The sequence below is a fragment of the Bos grunniens genome, chromosome 8 (genome assembly GCF_055505025.1).
Source record: "Bos grunniens cultivar Pamir isolate PY7600 chromosome 8, Bosgru_T2T1.0, whole genome shotgun sequence".
Classification (NCBI taxonomy): domain Eukaryota; kingdom Metazoa; phylum Chordata; class Mammalia; order Artiodactyla; family Bovidae; genus Bos; species Bos grunniens.
This window is the reverse complement of record NC_141172.1, coordinates 49,458,108-49,479,994: the sequence shown is the minus strand read 5'-3', so window position 1 is coordinate 49,479,994 and position 21,887 is coordinate 49,458,108. Positions and strand designations below refer to the sequence as shown.

The 21,887-nt window shown below is 39.7% G+C and overlaps 1 protein-coding gene across 6 annotated transcripts in view; it reads left to right on the top strand.

Moving 5' to 3' along the window:
- Positions 1–21,887, top strand: part of TRPM6 (transient receptor potential cation channel subfamily M member 6) — a 166,984-nt gene that overhangs the window by 125,712 nt on the left and 19,385 nt on the right. For all 6 annotated transcript variants that reach the window (XM_086415540.1, XM_086415538.1, XM_086415537.1 and 3 more), the window contains 9 exons: positions 1,326–1,458; positions 8,961–10,093; positions 10,237–10,349; positions 12,616–12,736; positions 14,842–14,933; positions 16,518–16,576; positions 18,110–18,135; positions 19,637–19,687; positions 21,150–21,215. In XM_086415540.1, the coding sequence (XP_086271666.1) occupies positions 1,326–1,458; positions 8,961–10,093; positions 10,237–10,349; positions 12,616–12,736; positions 14,842–14,933; positions 16,518–16,576; positions 18,110–18,135; positions 19,637–19,687; positions 21,150–21,215 (1,794 nt within the window). The remainder of the gene's footprint in view (positions 1–1,325; positions 1,459–8,960; positions 10,094–10,236; positions 10,350–12,615; positions 12,737–14,841; positions 14,934–16,517; positions 16,577–18,109; positions 18,136–19,636; positions 19,688–21,149; positions 21,216–21,887) is intronic.

Genomic DNA, 21,887 nt, shown 5'->3' with positions numbered 1-21,887 from the left:
TTCTGATGGGTAGAGGTGCACTCACCCTGAGTTTTAGAGGAAATTCTAAATTTTTGTGATTGCCTTTGAGCCTCTGTATTCAGGTTCAGAATGTTTGCACACGGGGTAGCAGTGCCACCTGGTGGACAGTTGCAAGAAAATGTCACATGCTTCTAGCTGTACCTACCGCTATCACTGGAATTGCTCTGGGGATTATTTGCTCTCAGGAATCCGCCGAAGGTTCAGATCACACAATTCTAAAGTCCCTTACTCATACAAGATTCTTTAATGCAAACAAAAATTTAGAGCTGAGTGGGGATGGGGAGATACTGGATTTTTTTTTTTGTACCTGAAAAATTCTTCCATACTGTAAAACTCAGAAAACATTGTGAACACCTTTTGTGGCTGAATATTTTCTTTTAATTATCCTCTAAAATTAATATTTTTGTTAATTTGCACTTTAAATAACTTCTAGAACCTTTGAATTTCTAATTAATTCTGGAGAACTTTAATGGTTCTTTCTTGTTTTTTCTTTTTTTCCCCCCCTAATTTAGGTGAAATGGTTGAAGGAAGAAAACATTCCAATTTTACCCTTTTTGCAACAGCATTTTTATATTTAACAAGTATTAGAAACTTGCTTAAAAGATAATGTTTTTTTCTGTTAGGTAAGAGTCAAGGTGGTATACCACATGTGATCACTGAAATTGATATAGATTGCATTAGTTGCATAACATCATGAAATGATGTGTCTTTTAATGAATTAGTTATTGTCAATGAAGATGTATAGCCTTGATTGGCCATTAATACTACTGGCAATAATATCTTTTTTCAATAGAAGAACTTAGTATATACCAACTCAGTGCCTATATAAACCCAGTGCAACAAGGTACAACTTTCTTACACTTACTAGATTCTCTGAAATAGATGTAGATTTCTTCTAACTTTGATTTTAACCTGTGGGTTACTTGTTGTCATTTTGACAGTTTAAATAGTTGGTGGAGGAACTGCCATAAGCATATAAATATGATAGATTTTTATGTGTAAAAGTATTCTAACTTAGGACAATTTTGAAGATAAAGTATCTGATCCACATGAGTCACCTCCAAGACCCCACTTCAGCTTATAAAACAACTAGAAGACTCAGCCCGGTGCTTCCAGGTGTTGGTGGATAGTGCGTCCCAATTAGTGTTAGTAATACAGTGTGACAAGGCCGTAAACTATTCTCACACAAACTATAGTTTTATTCATTTTCAACGCCAGTGGAAGAAAAGTCACTCAGACGTGGTCTCAGCTTCCTATGGAGGGGGAATGATGATTCTTTTTATATACTATACTTACTTCCACAGAACTCTACCTAAGTAAGGAGGATCTGAAAAAACTTCACGATTTTGAAGAACAGTGTGTGGAAAAGTACTTCCACGAGAAGATGGAAGATCTGAATTGTAGTTGTGAGGAACAAATCCGAGTGACATCAGAAAGGTAAAAGTTCTATATGTATTTTCATTCCCTAAGCTGCTACTTGAAGCTGATTCTTACTAGAATGGCTGAAAAAAGTAGAAGGTCTACTTTCAAAACCCGAGGTTTTGATTCTCTAAAATTTTCTCAAGTAGTGTGTAATATTCTTGTAATCATTGCACATTTATTGAGCATCTGCTGGGTTCTAGTCTTATAAGTTAGAGGAGATAAATGGTGGATGAGACCAGGGGCCCTTCCTTTGTAGGACTTACATTCTAGTGTGTGCATGTGGAGGGGTGATGGGAATGGAGGACAAAAAAGAAATATGTAATTTAATGCCAGAGCAATGAAGAAAAACAAGTAGTATAAGGGAATAGGGAATAATTGCCCTGAAGGGTCTGCTGGAGCTGGGTTGGCTTGGGTAGGTTGGACTGTCTGGGGAGCCTGGTGCAGGAGGACCACTTTGAGGCAGCTGAGAAGGAGAGACCTGAGGAAGGTGGGATGGTGCCCCCAAACTGGATGCGGATGTGTCCAGGAGCAGTAGGTTGGTCCTGAAGAGGGCAGGTGCAGGGTACCGGTTGCACTGGGAGTCATGGAGCTCTCAGGGAGCCTGACTAGCACTTGTGCATTGAGTTGAGGGCAGTTGAGGGTGAATAGAAGAGACAGAGATCAGAGGCAGATTTTGTAAGAGGTTTACCTCTGAAGCAGGGTATGGGTACATGGTGGGGTTCTTTTGTTCTATGTGGCGATAACAAAATTAATGTGTTTGTTCCTGGAAATGGGAGGAGCTGCAGGAGCCAGAGGGAAAAAGTGATTTGCTGAGTGAAGTCCTTGGGAAGGGGAGTTAATGGTGGGGACCAGGAGAGGATGTGGAGAGGACCAGGAGAGGATGCAACCAGGCTGCAGGAACCAGGGCAGTCATCAGGGAGGGCATCTGTGGATGGGTGTGATTGTGAGGGGAATTAGTGTAAGAATGCCATTCAGAGTTTTGAGGAAAGAGGAGATGTGTTGGAGAAAGTGAACAAACTCAGAGTCTATTAAGATCAAAGCTGCTGTGCATGTATTACTAATTGTAGGCGTTAAAATAATGAAGGATTGCATGTAATTATTTGCATTTTTCAAATTTAGCTGTAATTAACCTAACAATATATTAGTTTCAAGCATATAGCATGATAGTTCGACATTTGTGTACTATGAAATGATCACGATAGTGAATCTGGTTAACATCTATCACCGTACACAGTTACAGATTTTCTTCTTTTAATGAAAATATTCGTTTCCAAGGCAAACCATTCAATATCACAGTAATCCAAGTCTATGCTCCAACAAGTAATGCTGAAGAAGCTGAAGTTGAATGGTTCTATGAAGACCTATAAGACCTTCTATAACTAACACCCCCAAAAGATATCCTTTTCATTATAGGGTCAGTTCAGTTCAGTTCAGTTGCTCAGTCGTGTCCGACTCTTTGCGACCCCGTGAATCGCAGCACGCCAGGCCTCCCTGTCCATCACCAACTCCCAGAGTTCACTCAAACTCAACGTCGATCAAGTCAGTGATGCCATCCAGCCATCTCATCCTCTGTGGTCCCTTTTTCCTCCTGCCCCCAATCCCTCCCAGCATCAGAGTCTTTTCCAATGAGTCAACTCTTCGCATGAGGTGGCCAAAGTATCATTATAGGGTACTGGAATGCAAAAGTAGGAAGTCAAGAGATACCTGGAGTAACAGTTAAATTTGACCTTGGAGTACAGAATGAAGCAGGGCAAAGACTAACAGAGTTTTGCCAAGAGAATGCACTGGTCATAGCAAACACCCTCTTCCAACAACACAAGAGAAGACTCTACACAGATGGAGAAGCTCTATACAGTCAGCAAAAACAAGACTGGGAGCTGACTGTGACTCAGATTATGAACTCCTTATTGCCAAATTCAGACTTAAATTGAAGAAAGTGGGGAAAACCAGTAGACCATTCAGGTATGACCTAAATCAAATCCCTTATGATTATACAGTGGAAGTGAGAAATAGATAAGGGACTAGATCTGATAGAGTGCCTGATGAACTATGGATGGAGGTTCATGACATGGTACAGGAGGCAGGGATCAAGACTAAACCATCCCCAAGAAAAAGAAATGCAAAAGGGCAAAGCGGTTGTCTGAGAAAGGCTTATAAATAGTTTTGAATAGAAGAGAAGTGAAAGGCAAAGGAGAAAAGGTAAGAGATATCCATCTGACTGAAGAGTTCCAAAGAATAGCAAGGAGAGATAAGAAAGCCTTCCTCAGCGATCAATGCAAAGAAATAGAGGAAAACAATAGAATGGGAAAGACTAGAGATCTCTTCAAGAAAATTAGAGATACCAAGGGAACATTTCATGCAAAGATGGACACAATAAAGGACAGAAATGGTATGGACCTAACAGAAGCAGAAGATACTAAGAAGCAGTGGCAAGAATACACAGAAGAACTATACAAAAAAGATTTCCATGACCCAGATAATCATGATGGTGTGATCACTCACCTAGAGCCAGACATTCTGGAACATGAAGTCAAGTGGGCCTTAGGAAGCATCACTACTAACAAAGCTAGTGGAGGTGATGGAATTCCAGTTGAGTTATTTCAAATCCTCGTGGACTTGAATCCTCATGTGCCCTCATGGACTGCTGCACACCAGGCTTCCCTGTCCTTCACCATGTCCTGGTGAAAGGTACTTCACCTTTGCTCAAACGTAGGTCCACTGAGTCAGTGATGCCATCCAACCATCTTGTTTTCTGTCATCCCCTTCTCCTCCTGCTTTCAGTCTTTCCCAGCATCAGGTTCTTTTCTAATGTGTCAGCTCTTTTCATCAGGTGGCCAAAGTACTGGAGCTTCAGCTCAGCACCAGTCCTTCAGTGAATTTTCAGGGTTGATTTCTTTTAGGATTGACTAAACTATTTGGTTTGCTGTTACAAAATTTCCCAGACTGGATGGCTTAGAAGCTGCAGAATGTTATTGCTCATAGTTCTGGAGGCTGGGAGTCTGAGATCAGGGTCTGAGGGTGGTCAGGTGAAGGCCCTGTTTGGGTTACAAACTTCTGAGTGTATACCTACGTGGTAGAAGGTGTTAAGGAGCTCTGTGGAGTCTCTTTTATAAAATAGAGCATTAATCCCACTCATGAGGGCTTCATCCTCATGACCTAATCATCTCCCCAAAGCCACATGTACCAACACCATCACTTTTGAAGATTAAAGTTTCAACATGTGAATTTTGGGTGCGGACACTAACATTTAGGGCATAGCAGAGAGGATAAATAAAGACATTTTTAGAGAAGACAATTCATGAGAAGAGTTAAGGATTGGATGTGGTGATAAGGGAGTATATGGAGTCCAGGATGAATAATGTCTAAGGCAGGGTAATGAGGTGAAAGGTGTCACTGAAGGGATAAGGAATGCAAGATGCATGGCAGAGACTGAGGCAGCGGGTAGAAGCAATGAGGTTGAAGTTTGTTGAGCCTGAGATTCTAGTGGCATATTTAGCCAGAGATGTCTGGAAGGCTTTACATATATGGCTCTGGAGCCCGAAGGGCAAAATTTGAATAGGAAATTTGATAGTCACCTGCCTATTGTAGGAAAATAAAACTATTAGAGAGGAAGCGATTATGCTCAGAAAGCAAGTGGAGTGAGGAGACTCAGTGGGTCTCACGCTGAGAGGTGTCAACACCTGTGTCATGGGCTGAGGAAGAGGAACTTGTGGAGAAGACTGAAAAGAATTGATCAGAAGAGAATAATGAAAACTAGGAGAAGGTAATATCATGAGTCAAGTGAATACAGAGTGAAACTTGATGATAGTAATAATAGTAAACTGAACACCAGTAATCATCATATGCTATTACATTTTCTTCAGTTTTTTTCTTGGCGTTTGAGTAGAGAAGGATTAGATGGTAGATGGGTAAGTAGCTTCTGAAAAATATTCTAGATGCTTTCAAAGGCTCTAGAATTTGATTATGAAGCCCTAATTTAATTTCAAAACACAATTGATCAAATTTCCTTTTTGATAGAGCTATTTCACGAGCCCTCTTTTTACACGATGGTCCTTATTGAGGTCGTTCTGAAAGTGTTAGTTGCTCAGTTGTGTCCAACTCTTTGTGACCCCATGGACTGTAGTCCACTAGGCTCCTCTATTCATAGGATTCTCCAGGCAAGAATACTGGAGTGGGTAGTCATTCCCTTCTCCAGGGGATCTTCCCGACCCAGGGATCAATCCCAGGTCTCCTGCCTTGCAGGCAGATTCTTTACTGTCTGAGCTACCAGGGAGGGAAGAATATTTTCTGGCAGTAACTGAGCAGTAGTTTGAAGAGGGAGGGAAAAGACATTAGGAAGACATTTGTATGTTTGCCTACCTCTGAAAAGAGATTATCTGTATCCTTACAGAGTTAGGTGAATTGTAAAAGTGGAAAGAGACCCTATTAAGTCTGTTTTATATTTTACTTTCTCTATTTGGAATGCTGGCTACTTTTTGTTCCTACCGATGTAAGCCAGTGTTTTCTCTCTCTCTTCTATGGAATAAGTTGTTAACTAGGGATTTTTCCATAGTAAGCATGTTTGGTTACATTATATTTGGAAAGTGCTATATCTTAAAAAAAATTTTTTTTTTTAAACTATCACATTGAGCAATGTGACTCAGCAGAGTTAGAGCTTGAGCAGGTCCCATCATTGTTTTATCATGATATCTTACTGAGAAACATTTGTGAACAACTCTCGGCATGGAAAATGTGGGTGCAATTCAGTCATCCTTCGTGGGACTCTAGGACCTCAATAGGACTTTGCTTGGATCCCTGCTGAGTTGCTGATACATGCTGGAGGGCAGTGGTTAATGCCATTAAATATGGAGTTGCATGCTTTGGCTTTGAAGCCTCACTCTTTCACCGACCATGTGATGGGTAATGTGACCTATATTCATGAAGGGATGGTAGAATGCCTACTTTATAGGGTGGTCATGTGGATTAAATAAAATAATGTATAATGCCTGGCACATAATGAGCACTCAGGAACACTGTGATTATCATGATAATTATAATAATACTTTCTATAATTTCATTTTACAATATCTAGTCCAGAGACCCACAATGAAACAATAACCATACTGGTCTCCCCCTCACTCTCAAACCTTGTACAGAAGAAACAAAAATTATGAGAATTTCTTTTCCATGTCAGAGTGACTAAAAGACTTGGTTAATATAGATCGTGGTTGAGAAATATAATTAAAATATGTTTCATAGGACATTGAGATTTAGATAAGAAGTGCCTATGAAAGCACAAGGACCTGATTTGAGGGTGACCAGGTTATTTGCCTGACAGTCTCTGTTGTAGCAGATTACCTGTGGCTCTGAATAGTTGTTGGTGTCTATTGTATCCTTTTGATGGGGCTGCTGCTAATGGAACTTAATGAGTCTCCATTACTGTTGTTCAGACTGCACTGTTTTTGAATTAGATGAAACAGTGTGCTAGATGGAGAGGCTCTAATGAAGCATATTTGGAAGTGAATAAACATATATTTTGTGCTCTTCATCATCCTTACCAATTCTAGTTTTACAGGTTCCAGAAGGTCAGGAAGCCTTCACTAAGGCTCTATTGAGTTAAAGAAGTTGAAGCAAGAGAGGGCTCCACCCGCCTAGATGATAATAAAAATGGAAAATACGACCCCCTTTATTCTTTCATTTCTATCTGCAAAGATTCCAGAAAGAAGGGGAGGATTTCTCAATCCATGTGACCTGTGATATATTCTAGAGAGGAGACATCTGACACTATTTTGGAAAGTGCTTCCTAGAACTGAGTGCCAAGCACTTCGTGATATAATTAATCACTGCTTCTCCCAGCCCCCAAATAAGATTGGGAACAATTTTTTATTTCTGCATATGGTGATGTGAGTCATGAAACTGTTGACTATATTCCCTCCCTTGCTACTTTTCACTTTATTTCTGTTTATCAAAGATTTTTAGTATTGAGAAATTGGAAAGTATACTCCTTTCTGCAAAGTAAAGAATGAAACAGAGGAAAAAAGGAAAGAAAGAAAAATGTCATAACTGTGTTAATTTCCTGGACTGCCATAACAAAGGGCTTCCCAGGTGGTACCAGTGGTAAAGAACCTGCCTGCCAATGCAGGAGACATAAGAGACCTGGGTTCCATCCTTGGGTTGGGAAGATCCCCTGGAGGAGGGCATGACAACCCACGTCAGTATTCTTGACTGGAGAAACTCATGGATAGAGGAGCCTGGCAGGCTACAGTCCATAGGGTTGTAAAAAGTGAGACACAGCTGAAGTGACTTATCACGCATGCACACACACCTAACAAAGTGCCAAAAATCTGGGTGTCTTACAACAATAGAAATTTATTATCTCACAGTCCTGGAGGCTAGAAGTCCAAAATTACGACGTTTGGAGGTCCATGCTTTCTCTAATGACTCTAGGGGAGAGTCTTTCCTCACTCCTTCTAGCTTCTGTTGCTTGCTGACAGCCCCTGGTGTTCCTTGGTTTGTAGATGCATCACTCCAGGCAGAAGGCAGTTGTCTCACATTTTCTTCCCTCTATGTCCAAATTTCCCCTTTTTTTAAGAATATGAGTTATACAGGTTTATGGTGTGCTTTAATGACCTTATTTTAACTTGATTACCTCTGTAAAGGCCCTCCTTTCAAATAAAGTCACGTTCTAGGAATACTGGGGGTTAGGATTTCAACTTATCTTATTTTGGGGGCACACAAAACAAAACCGATACCCATATAACAGAGATAGATAGATATAGATATATTTTCTTTGTTCTTTCTAATTTTCTAAATGAAATCAAGTGTTAAATTTAATTTGACTCTACTTGCAATGCACTTTTGTACTTGCATAACTGATGGTGTCTTATGCTGCTTTGACTTGAACCACTGGTTCAATATCATAATTTGGGGTTCAAGTATTCAAAATCACTTAAGAATTGGCTCAGGCTTTCTCTGATTGTAGGTTTCTTAAAATGGGCTTTGTTTGAAACCTGGGATGTTTGTTTATACTGTAGATACGAAATTTTATTTTAAAAGATCTATAAACTTTTTCCAATTATGTTTTTTATTATTGATTCTATTCCTATCATTCTGGTTTCATCCTCAGGATTTCCCTTGTCTACCAAAATAGCACAGTGCTTGACAATAGGAGATATTAAAATGTTTGTCATGTAAGTTAATGAATATGTTAATGAGTACAAATAGGCTGATTGATGAGATGATTGGAAGGCTAACTAGTAGAAGCTGGAATGTGGTTCTGAAATACTGGAGAGAAATCAGGGCTAGAAATACAATTTTTAATTTTCCTTTTTCTGGTGATAGTGGGAATTATAGGAGTGGGTGAGGGCACCTGGGATGAGTACCTACTGGATAGAGAAGAAGGCAGAAGACAGACCCAACATAGGGAAGCCGCATAGGCTGCGCAGCCACCTAGAGATGGAAGCAGAGCAGGAAGAGAGGCAGGCCAGTTCCCATCAACTTACTGCGTTTATTGCTTTTCTCCCTCCCTTTACCCTTAGGGTTACCGAGATGTACTTCCAAATGAAAGAAATGAATGAAAAGGTGTCTTTCATAAAGGACTCCTTATTGTCTTTGGACAGCCAGGTGGGACACCTGCAGGATCTCTCTGTCCTGACAGTGGATACCTTAAAAGTCCTTTCTGCTGTTGACACCTTACAAGAAGATGAGGCTCTCCTGGCCAACAGAAAGCATTCTACTTGCAGAAAACTTCCCCACAGCTGGAGCAATGTCATCTGTGCAGAGGTTCTGGGCAGCATGCCACTCTCTGAGAAGAAGAAGTATCAGTGTTATAGCATGCCCCCTTCTTTGCTGCGGAGCCTGGCCAGAGGCTGGTATCCCCCACGAGGGCAGAAAGGGCCCTTTCTTGAGATTACAGATCAAGAGGCTTCAAATGTAAGAGATGACCAAGGAGAGCAAGAAACAAAAAATCGTGTAGTTGCTTCTGGGGTGATGCTGAACAGACAGGCACATCCAAAGTATGGCCAATATCTCCTGGTCCCTTCTTATCTAGAACAAGTTTCTTATTCTGCAAAAACTGACTTGCCTCTGTCCACACCATCTGTGGAAGCAGGTACAGATGGGCTGACAACTGAACACGTCAGCCAGACTGAGGTCCCTGTTCATCTGATGTGGCAGACCCCGGGTGTCTCAGCCAAGGGCCCCGTGGTGGAAACCAAGGAGCAGTGTGAGTCACTTGGTCAGATACCAGCCAGAGAAGACAAGGGGGAACGAGTGCTCCCCACTTTGATTTGCACACCTGCACCCACGAGAGTGTCCTCCCTCCCTTCCCAGGTCATGAGCATGCAACCTGGAGGTGGGTATGTGAACTGGGCATTTTCAGAAGGTGATGAAACTGGTGTGTTTAGCACCAAGAAGCAATGTCAAATCAGCATGGCCTCCGCTTGTAACCATGACTCCAGACAGAGTGAACACGGCCAGAGGCAGAACCGGGGCAGATCCCTGTCTGATAACTCGGCAAGACTGGCCCAGAGGAATTGCTCAGAAGTACTTCCATGGCTCCAGCCAAACACATCCTTTCGAATCAGTCTGCTTCGGAAAGACAAGCCCTTCCCTGGGAATCAGAGCTTGAGATTACACAAGGAGGAGAAGTTGAAGATCTCTAAGATTAAAAGTAAGAAGTAAACACTTAAAAACTGGGATTAAATTCTCACCTTGCTACCATTCTCATTCTCCCCATTCTCTCAGTCTTACCTGTGAAACACAATGGTTCCACATACTGTCTTTATTGTCTCATGTAAATCATTTCCCTTACAGATCTATCAAAATTCTCAGAGATAGGACAGTCAAAATGGATCAAAACAAAATTGCTAACCAAGGATAGGAAACTGTCAAAGAAGAAGAAGAAAACACAAGCACTGCAGGTGCCAGTAAGTGCCTTTTATGTTTTTGGCAACTGAGGTAGTATCCTATCTTAGCTTGAGTTCTCTTTATTCTAAAGTGCCAAGTACACAAAATAACACTGTCCTGGAAGGAATGGAGATGTAAATCTTAAGAGTCAGCAGAGCTGATTTGCAACAATTCATTTATCAACTCATATGTTGAAGGACTTTTGTGTTATTTTCAGTTTTTGGCTATTCCACTTAAGCTGCTAAGAACATTTGTGTACAAGTCTTTGTGTGGACATATGTTTTCATTTCTCTTTGGTAACTAGGAGTAGAATAGTAAAGTCATATGGTAAGTATTTGTTTAATTTTAGAAGAAACTTACATTGCCACCAGTTTATGAGTAGCGGTTTATGAGCGTTCCAGTGGTCCAAGTCCTTGCCAGTCCTTAGTAGGCTCAGTCTTTTTGATTTTAGCATATTAGTGAGTGGACAGTGGTATCTCACAGTGGTTTCATGTGCCTTTCCATAGTGACTCGTGCAGAATCACCTTTTGAAGGAGACTTAACGTCCATAAAGAATGTGCTTCCTTCAGGGAACATGCGATGAGTTGCTGGGATCCCATAAAATATGAGTTTAGAATTATGTTCTAATTATGTTCTAAAATGGCCAGAGTTAAAATAAGAACTATTAACTGAGCTCAAGCACTAATAACTTGCTTTTGTTTGTTATCTTGTAGTTTGTCGATTTATCTCATTTCTTCTCTGCCCCTGTGAAGCACATGAGGCAGCCGTTATTGTTAGCTCTCTGTTATTTTAATGATGTAGGGAATGGAGCTCATAGACATGAAGTGATTTGCTCAGTTCATGTAGTTTCTGAGTGACAGGGATAGAATTCTAACCAGTTCTTTCAGACCCTTATGTTTTTGTTGTTTTGCTTTATACCAGTGGTTCTTAAACTGCGGTCTCCCATCAGCATTACCTGAAAACTTAAGAGATTCAAATTTGCCCTCTCCTCAGACCTACTAAGGGCTTCCCAGGTGGCACTAGTGGTAAAGAACCCACCTGCCAATTGCAGGAAACATATGAGACGCAGGTAGGATCCCTGAGTTGGGAGGATCCCCTGGAGGAGGGCATGGCAACTCCAGAATTCTTGCTTGGAAAATCCCATAGACAGTGGAGCCTGGCGGGCTACAGTCCATGGGGTTACAAAGAGTCGTAAACGACTGAAGGGACTTACCGCACACACAGACCTACTGAATCACACACAGTTCCTGAGGATGGGACCCAGAAATCTGTGGGTTTAACACAGTCCTGGGTGTTTCTGATACACACTCAAGTTTGAGAAACCCTGCTCCCCACCCTGGTTCTCAGTCATGACTGCAAATAGGAAAGTCACATGGATGCTTGTGTCCTGCCAGCACGAGTGATGGAAGTTTAACACTTCCCAGGTGATTTTAATGTGCAGCCAATATTAACAACCGCTGTTCTTCAACATCGGAGAAGGCAATGGCACCCCACTCCAGTACTCTTGCCTGGAAACTCCCATGGACGGAGGAGCCTGGAAGGCTGCGGTCCATGGGGCTGCTGAGGGTCGGACACGACTGAGTGACTTCACTTTCACTTTTCACTTTCATGCATTGGAGAAGGAAATGGCAACCCACTCCAGTGTTCTTGCCTGGAGAATCCCAGGGACAGGGGAGCCTGGTGGGCTGCCGTCTATGGGGTCACACAGAGTCGGACACGACTGAAGTGACTTAGCAGTAGCAGCAGCAGTTCTTCAACATGCGGTTGTTGTTCTGTTGCTCAGTTGTATCCAACTCTTTGCAACTCCATGGACTGCAGCACACCAGACTTCACTCAGTTCTCAGTTCAGTCTCTCAGTTGTGTCTGACTCTTTGCGACCCCATGAACCGCAGCACGCCAGGCCTCCCTGTCCATCACCAATTCCCAGAGTTCACCCAAACCCATGTCCATCGAGTCGATGACGCCATCCAACCATCTCATCCTCTGTCATCCCCTTTTCCTCCTGCCCTCAATCTTTCCCAACATCGTCTTTTCCAGTGAGTCAGCTCTTCACATCAGGTGGCCAAAGTATTGGAGTTTCAGCTTCAACGTCAGTCCTTCCAATGAACACCCAGGACTGAGTTCCTTTAGGATGGACTGGGATGGACTTTAGGATGGACAGCACACCAGACTTCACTGTCCTTCACCATCTCCCAGAGTTTGCTCAAACTCATGTCAGTGATAACTGTGATTTGGAATCTATTCAGATTAACGTCACTCTGTTCCAACGAATGTGTTTCTTTCTAGGTCATAACAGTCAACACCTGCTCTCAAAGTGACCAGTTGAACCCAGAGCCTGGAGAAAAGATCTCAGAAGCACACAAGGGCAGCAAGAACTGGATTCCAGTGTCCAAATTTAATCAGATAAGTATGTAACAGTCTGCATTCTTGAGTTACCCAAACCCTGGTAATTTCCTCAGGGTATGGTCTTTAGACCAGTTGGGGGTACCTGCTGTTCTTAAGTGGAGGTGAGAGAATGAGAAGGGGCCACACTTTCTTAGATAAATAGCTCTTTTCTGCTTTTAGTTTTTATGAAAGAGATTCAATTTGCATTTGTTTAATAGGATAATTGTCAGAATTCAGAAAAGAAAAATTAAAATCAATTAAAATGTAGATAGTCTCCTATTCAGAGCTGTTGAATCTGCATCAAGGAGTATTCATTTAGTCTGACTTATGGGGTGAGTTGTCTAATGTTATAAATTAATCTTTAAAGTTCAGGCGACGTTGATATGGGCCCTTACACAGAATTCAGCGGATTGAGTTGTAGTTGGTCATTTACAACTGCTCCCATATAGTGTTTATTCCATCGGCAAGATTCCCTTAAACTTAATAGTAATGATGTTTGTAGAGGATAGAAGACAGATGAGTGAGCTAGGAATGAAGACTGTGAGCTAAGCGTAGACTGTGAAATAAGCCTGGACAGATGCGTTGAGGACATATTAGGAAGAGAATAGGTAGCAATGAACTGAACATTGAACCTCTTCCATTTGATACTAAGAGACCCTTACTAATTTTTAAACAGAACGGACTATGTGGTTAGCAAGTCATAAATATTTAAAATTATTTGAAGTACTAAATTTAAGGTACATGTATTAGTTTTAGATATACAACATAATGATTTGATGTATGTCTGTGTTGCAAAATTAGTAGCACAGTAAGTTAATGTCCATCACCACCTATAGTTAACAATTATTTTTTCTTGTGATGAGAACTTTTAAGATCTATTATCTTAGCCACTATATAGTATTGTTAAACTATAACCACCATGCTGTATATTACCTCCCCAGGTATTTATTTATCTTATAGCTGGAGTTTGTACATTTTGACCATCTTCTCTTATTTCAAAAAAATTCAAACTGAGAAAGATGGGAGTGGCAGGAGGGTTCTGGCAAAGAATCTCATTTAAATGTGATGATCAGGAAGAAAGAGAAGACCTAGAGAATTAGGCTAATTCCAGGTGTTTGGCTAATCTGAAGACTTCAGGAGGCCTAGTGTCTTGATCCACATTCTGGGTTGAGAACTTTGTTTTTTTAAAAACTTGTCTGAGTTAAGAATTGAAAAAGAATTAAAAAACATTTTTGAGAGTGCCCTGTCAGGTAGCTCCTTCTAAACACAAAAGGTAAAGTTTTGAGGAAATTAATTATGAAAGGAAAAGCATAGTTTTAGATTTTCATAGAGGTATTTTATTTTAATTGTAGTACTGTACTCTCATTGAGATCATATTTATCATAATTTTATTATGTTATGAGAAGTATCATATATACAATTTTGTGATTTTTTTCAGTAGCTTTTTTTGCATTACCTGTATACTTTTTTCCAGCACCAAATAGTAGGAAAAAATAACAACTACTTTTAGCCAGGGACTTTTAATAAGTATTTTTCTCAGAATTTATCCAACCAAATATTTATTAAACTATTATTGATTACCTACTATATGCCAGTGACTCTGTAAATACCAGGTATAAAAAATATTAACAATAATGATCCTTGTTAAGTTTTTTAAAGAAAAGGCTAAAAATTAAAACTATTTGCTGGCATTCTTTTCTTTCTTTTGTCTCAGTTTGATTTTGTCTTCTTTTTTAAATAGCCTACAGTAATGCTATTAAGGAAGAATTACTAACAATTTGGATCTCAAATTTCATGTATTTTGAATAAAGCATGGATGACAAGGTTCAGGGGAAAGTGAAAATTACTAAAGGTATTTTATAGGAAGATAGGGTATGGATAATTCTTTGATAGAGAAGTATTAATTGTAAACATAAGGGTAACTATGGAAGAATAGAAATGGGGTAAATAGCTTTCAACCGCTTGAGTAAAAAAGACAAAAGAATCTTGGTAAAATTTGCTTAACAGAGAAAAGAAAAGTATATTCCAATTTAGATAAATGCAGTGTTGAGATCTTTTATTTGTAACTGTAATTCACATATAACACATTTTCATGTATTCTCTAATTTTTTCCTTCCTTTTAACAAGGTCTAGAATCTTACATATATCAGAAAATGAAAACGAAAGGAGCTGAACGACATCCTGTACAAGTCAGTGATTATGGAAGGCAGTCTCAAGAGGTGAAAGCATTTTATTTGAAATTTTAAAAGCTCAGTTTTCACCCCCTCTCCTCCCACTTTATTATTTCTTTGTTGTTCTCTTTTTTTGCTATTTATCCATCCAATAACTTATCCTGAGCATTTTAGCATAAATGAGAAAAAGTTTAGGAATTTTTGACACTGTTTTCAAATATATAAAAGTTGCCACATGGAAGAAAAATACCTCTAATATACTTTTCAGAGGTAGAGCTAAAAAACAACATATACAAACTACTGGGAGACAGGTTTCAGCCTGATTTGAGAAGGAATTTTTACCTTTTGCAGCTTTCTGGGGATGGAATGGTTTATCTCACAGTAGTTAATGTCTCACTCAGTGTGGTTAGTTAAACAGGCCAAGCCAACTTCTTTGTAGATGTGTTGGAGGGGATTGGACATTTCAGAGTAAAGGACCTTTAGTGTTTCTTCAATACTGATTTTTCAGTCTGTTTTTCTTTCTGTCTGCAAATATGTGCTTGTTTTATTGCCACCCACCATGGGGGAAGCATGATCTAATTAGACTAGCCACCACCTAATCCCCCCCACCCAATATAATTTTGACCTTTGTTTGAATATTACCTCTGTGACCTTGGAAAGTGTGTACAAATCACCTATGTGGACATATACTACAACCTCAGATGTTCTTATAGGAAGGTAATCTGTGAAACAGAATACTACTTGAAGGTAGTCAGGGAACCTGTCTGCCCTGTCAAATCCTGGCTCTTCCACTTCCTAGGTTTCAAAGTTATACATATCAATTAACCTTATGAGCTTCATTAGCTTCATCTCTAAAATGGGGTTAATGCCATCCTTACCAGTTTAATAGTGGATAACAAAAATAACAGTAGTGAAAATGCCTGTAATAATGCTTGGAGTGGCTCCCCTGGTGGTTCAGAAGGTAAAGAATCCACCTGCAACGCAGGGTTCGATTCCTAGGCTGGGAAGATTCCCAGGAGAAGGGAATGACTACCCATTCCAGTATTCTTGACTGGAGAATTCCATGGACAGAGGAACCTGGCGGGCTCCAGTCCATGGGGTGGTAAAGAGTCTGACATGACTGAGCAGCTGAGTATGCACGCACACAGTGCTGGGAGTATACTGGATTTTAAGAAATAATTTGAATCTAAAGAGAAATAGAATGAGATATCTCAAAGGTAACATTCTGAATAATAATTAACTGAAATAATGATCTGGTGATTGGGTATAACAGTGTAATGATCAATGTTTCCTGTCAACTTTGACTTCATGCCTTCTTTCACATCCTTAACAGATGTTATATGTTCACTCTCAATTTTGTAAAAACCATTATATATTACAGTTTCTCTTTGATGTTCCCATAAAATTCTTTCTGTTAAAGCTGGTCACCGCATTGAATTACTCATATATTGTGCTAACATTATTCATCTTTCCAGCTTGAGTTTTGATACTTAATAAAAGAAATATTGAGCTAGAGGAAGGGAAAAAAAAACAACCATATCCTCCAAGGAGTGTGTTTTGCAAATGTGTTGTTGGAAGCTTGAGGTGGGAGAAAGTTAGGTGAGCATGTAATGATCTTTCGCTTTTCCTCAGGATCTTAGCAAAAGCTCTTTGTGGGATTCCAGGAGCACCACAGTCAATAGGAAGTCTCAGTGAGTATTTCTGAATGTCTGTCTTTAAGCATCTTTGGCTTCTGTTCTTTTTTTAACTGGACTGGGAACCAAGGTTTAATTGGGTCAGAAAAGGAGAAAAAAGAGAAGTATGTCCAACAACAATATTTTTCTTTTGTTAGAAAGAATGACGATTATTTATTCTCCTAGCTTTCCTGTTTTTGGCAACAAGATCTCACCTTAGTGCCTTTTAAGAATATAATGAAACATGTGCTATTGCATCAAATTAACCATTTTGTCTTTTTTAGTGTCAAAAAAGCACACATGAAATAATAAGTATCATATCTTTTCTGATGTGAAATTTGCATTAAAAATTAAGTATAAGTCTGTCTTGACTGAAAAAAAGACTTAGAGTGAAGACTAGATAGTTCTTTCCCTTAGTATTTTTTTCCCCAAATGTTTCTGTTTAGTTTCTAAGATGGATCTTTCTGGTTTCTCCTTAACGTCCTAAGTGTTCATCAAAACAGTAACAATTTGAGAAGGTGTGAGACAGGAGGACAGGGCTAGAGAGAGCAGATAGAGAACTCACATTTTTGTAGACTTGAGACTCCTGGATTTTTATTACTCGGAGAATATTTGAACACCAACCAGGCAGATTATTCTATTTTGTTTGTAGGTTTTATGGACCTTTCCAGTTACATCATCAAATTGACTATTCTTACAGCTAAAGGAGCAGAATTCAAAAGCATCTGTACTCTACAAAGGGGCCATTGATGTCAGGCAGGTGGAATATGATGGTCAGTTGGCAGTCAGCTGTGTTTGAGATGGCCTTTTCTCTGAAGCTCCCATCAAGGTCTCTCTGTGCAAGCCTGCCTCTAGAATTAATGTGCACATGTCTTTCTTCTCCCAAAGGTTCAGTAGTTTGTGCTCATGCAGAGTGGTGGGTTATTGCAGCATGAAATTAAACAATAATTGTAATTGTACTTTCTTCCCCAAGGACCTTACGTTCTGGAGATATTCTTTGAATGCACTTATTTTGACTTGCCCATGGCCACTTGTGCACTTGAGCAGGGCACGTAACCATTTAAAGAGAGCTAATTTCAGCCTTGAACATTTAGGGATCACGTGGGCTAATGAAACTGATTTGTAGGCTTGTCCAGAGACATTCATAGACTCATTTGTAGGCATCTACTTTGCACAGTTCAGGAACCCTTTAGTTTAATTGATCAAGAAGAATACAAATACAGTTAAATCTTATATATGTTGTGTGATCACACAGCTAATTAAAAACAAAAACCAACAACTGCTTTTCAGTTAGCTTAGGGCATACACAGTAAATGACTTACGTGCATATCTGGTGCTCGTTTTTCTATGAAAATAATTGTAGGGCTGTAAACTGTTTCTCTAAAAGTAGGGGTCAGATGTAACTGATACTCTTCCTTTAAAGTAGTATATACACATGTGTATACATATATGCTTATAGACTCTGTATTATTTAGTGTTTCGTGCACTTTTTCTATCTTTGATCATTGAAAAATTTAAGCATTATCTAAACAACTTTAATTTTTCAAACAGGTTGAGAAGTTCAAATGGAGTTAACAGTAAGTTTTTATATTTTTTCATATTATTATTGGTGAGGTTTACACTCCTGCTGAGATTTTTAGTTCTTGAAATCCTGTTTGTGGTTTTGTCTACTATACAGAGTAGCAAATGCAGTAGAAAAGGAGAAAGTTTTTGAATGTCTTTCCCCAGATAAATCAGGACTGATATCTGGTTTAAAATTTTTTGGAGTAACCAATTTTCAACCATGATTTTCCAGTGAGTAAGAGTATACTCACTCAGCTCATTTAGACTGCTTGACAACTCCTACTGTGATGTTTTAACACATTGCCCAGTAAGAACTCATGAGATTGTATGTAGATCTTTCTTTTGTGGCTTCAGTGGGACTCTGTGCCCCAAGTGGCTAAGTAGGACCAAGCCTGCTTTGGTGAGACACCTCCCTCACCGAAACCACTCTCTATAGCCACTTTCAGATTTACCCCTTTTTGTCTTCTTGACCCCTTGAACAGATCAGAAACCTTCCTCTTCTGTGGTCTTGCTCCATCTCAATTTCTTGTATTTTCAGTACATCCTTTGCAGTTGATTCCTTCTCCACCTACAAAAAATTTGTCGTGTACAAAAGAAAAAAATAATCCTTTTCTTGATTTTACCTGGCTTTCAGACTGCCACTCCCGTTCCTTACCTCCAAATTAACTGAAACAGTGTTATTCCAGAAAGGAACAGTCTTTTCTGATGATCTTAACCTTTTACCCAGCACCCCCAAAGGGAGGGAGTTTTGCTCCTTTGCTTATGCAGCAGCAAAAAGCCAGAGACATCTGTGAAATTGGGCTCATTATGCTGCTTATTCTACAAAGTATAAAGCCGTTACCACCATGAGACCAAAGTTCTCCACTTTAATTCTGACTTTATGAAATGGCAAAACTGTTGGAAAGGATTTCTCTTGAGCCTTGTAATTTAAGACATGAGCAGATAGAAGAGAACCAGTTGAACTCGCAAGAAGTATTCCCAACACGCAGTCCTTCTGTAACCACACAAATCCCTTGCTGTCACCTTCCCTTCCACCTCCTTTGTTTCTGATATATACCTCTTAATATGTTTTCATCATTTTGTTGTCATTCTTAAGTCAGTGAAGTAGTCTGCTAATAACTTGATATTAATAACGTCTTTATGTGGGCACTGCATCTTGGCAGGGAGCTCAGAGAATTGTGCTTCTGGGATGTCGTGAAATGTGATGGGCAGCTGCGTGCCTTCTGCAACCCAGAGGTGTAATTGGTTCAGAGGAAATACATCTTTGAGGCTAATATTACCTGTCTTTCTTCAATTCCCTATATAAATATATTTGGAGATATTGCATTGATGATTGGAAGCTGTCAGGATACCATGCACGATAATGTGGTTAAAGGATATTAGACAATCTTTTTCGAAAACCGAGAAGCTGTTCTGATTAACCTGTTCAATAATAACTTTGAAGGCAATATATTCATAAGTATGTATTTATCTCCAGCCAAGTAATTAAAATGTCAATCTTCTCTGTAATTTCAGAAATCTCAGACTCCTTAAAAAGCCCTCAAGAGCCTCACCATCATTATTCAGGTAGGATGCATGTACACATGGATGTATCAATGGAACTAGATGTGTGTGAGACTGCATTTGGAAACAAAAGCATTAATGAATTTGTGGTGTTGATATGGCTCCAACTTGAAAAGTTGTTTACTCTGATGAGAACATATTCAGGTTTACTGGGAAAGCAAGTTGTTAGGATTTAAGAAGTTTTGAATTAAAAAAAAAAATGTTTGTATTGGTAAGTTCCAAATTGTAAAAGGGAAAGATGACCTTGAGATCTGAAAATTCCTTACAAGGTCAAAACCAGAGATCTTTGTGTTTTGGGCTGGAGAGGGGACAGGCCTGGGGCTGGTTCTCTAAGGCAGGGTTTTGTACCCTTACTGGGCCCTCAGTGAACAGAACCACTGAATGAATGCCAGCCCCACAGGGGGTGTTCAACAAAGACACCTTAAGGGATGTTATTAAACAAGACGTCAAGGGTCTTGACTCTCTTAAGCAACATCGTTTCACAGTGATTCAGTAGTCTTTCTTTCAAAGTGGGAATAATTGTACTTGCCCTTCCTGAGGAGCAATCTGCCAAAGGGCTAGTTGAGAATAAAGGAAACCCTTTGAAATGCAAAGTAATGTAACAACCAACTGGACTCATGCCATTGGGTGGTCTTTTGGGTATCATTGCTTTCAGCATTGGATTAGATACTACACGAGTGAACTTTTTATACACTCTTAAAGCTGAGTACAAGAGTACAAGTGTATTGGTGTGATAATTACCATTATTATTATATCAAGGTCATGGGTTCAGGGTTCGGCAATAGGCTACCTTATCCTGAATTTTCCTCTGTAGTGAATAGTGTTTCAGTGGATTTCAGACTCCACATTCCAGGCTCTCATAACTGGGTGTTTCAGCTCAGCAGTAATCTGTTATTTTGACTCCAGCTGTCAGCTGAAGAAAGTCTCTGGTGAGGAACACTGTAACTGACATTGATTCTGATCTGTTAGGATACAACTCTTAACAGGAAAATTCAGATCACTTGCTTCTAATTAAAATTAGTCTTCAGCTCTCTCCGGGAAAAGAAAATGAACTCTGAAAAATCAACAGTAGATGTCCCCACAGCCCACTGTGCACTAGTTTGATCTGGAAAAGAAAAACCAGAGAATGAAGACCACAGATTAAAATGCTCTTTAAAAGCAAGTTCCACATATGTATGGATTAGTGTGGTATTTGCTATTCAGGAGGGTGTAGGTGACAACCCTAGCTCAGGATTTACTAGATAATCTTATATAATCTGTTACTAAAACTGGGATATCCTTCCTGTTTAAGGCATAGTTTATTTTAAATACTGTATTATAGATACTGTTTTTGATAAAGGAACAACTAAAGGGTCTTCAAAATAAAATATTGTAGCATTATATGAGTATATTGATGTGGGAAGTCTTTCTATAAATTCAGTCTACTGATGCGTACTTAAAATAGTAAATCTGCTTTTGTTTGCAGCCATTGAAAGGAACAATTTAATGAGGCTTTCTCAGACCATACCGTTTACACCAATCCAACTGTTTGGTGAGTGCCGTTTCTACCTTCTTGAGGTTGTGCCAGGGCAAAGGCAGAACATCTGAGTGAATCATAGGAGAAAACATTTTGCATAATTTTAGTTGAAGATATTCTTTTACCCATGGTTGCAGTTTAGCAATATTAATTTCCTAAAATGGAAACTCTTATTAACTGCCTGGCTGGTATCTAGGCTCAAAACCTAATATACTATGGGGACAGGACTATAATGAGCAGCAGTTGGGGGAAAAAGCAATACTGTTGCACCGGGCATTCACTGATTTAAGGCTGGAAAAAGTAGAATAGAAAAGAACCAACCAGTCATTCGTAATAAACAGAGGAGAAAGCATTCAATGTCAATACAGAAGAAGCTAACAGACATCTAAAGAGAAATGCTTGGTATATTGCTTTTAATTTGTTTGTTTTGTTTCATGTAAACTAATTGCTCTTAGCTCAGAGAACAAACGTGATTTTTAAAGGCTGGAGTAGTAGAGAAAAACAAACTTATGGTAGCCGTGCTGCTGCTGCTGCTAAGTCGCTTCAGTCGTGTCCGACTCTGTGCGACCCCAGAGACGGCAGCCCACCCGTCTCTGGGGTTCTCCAGGCAAGAACACTGGAGTGGGTTGCCATTTCCTTCTCCAATGCATGAAAGTGAAAAGTGAAAGTGTAGTCGCTCAGTCGTGT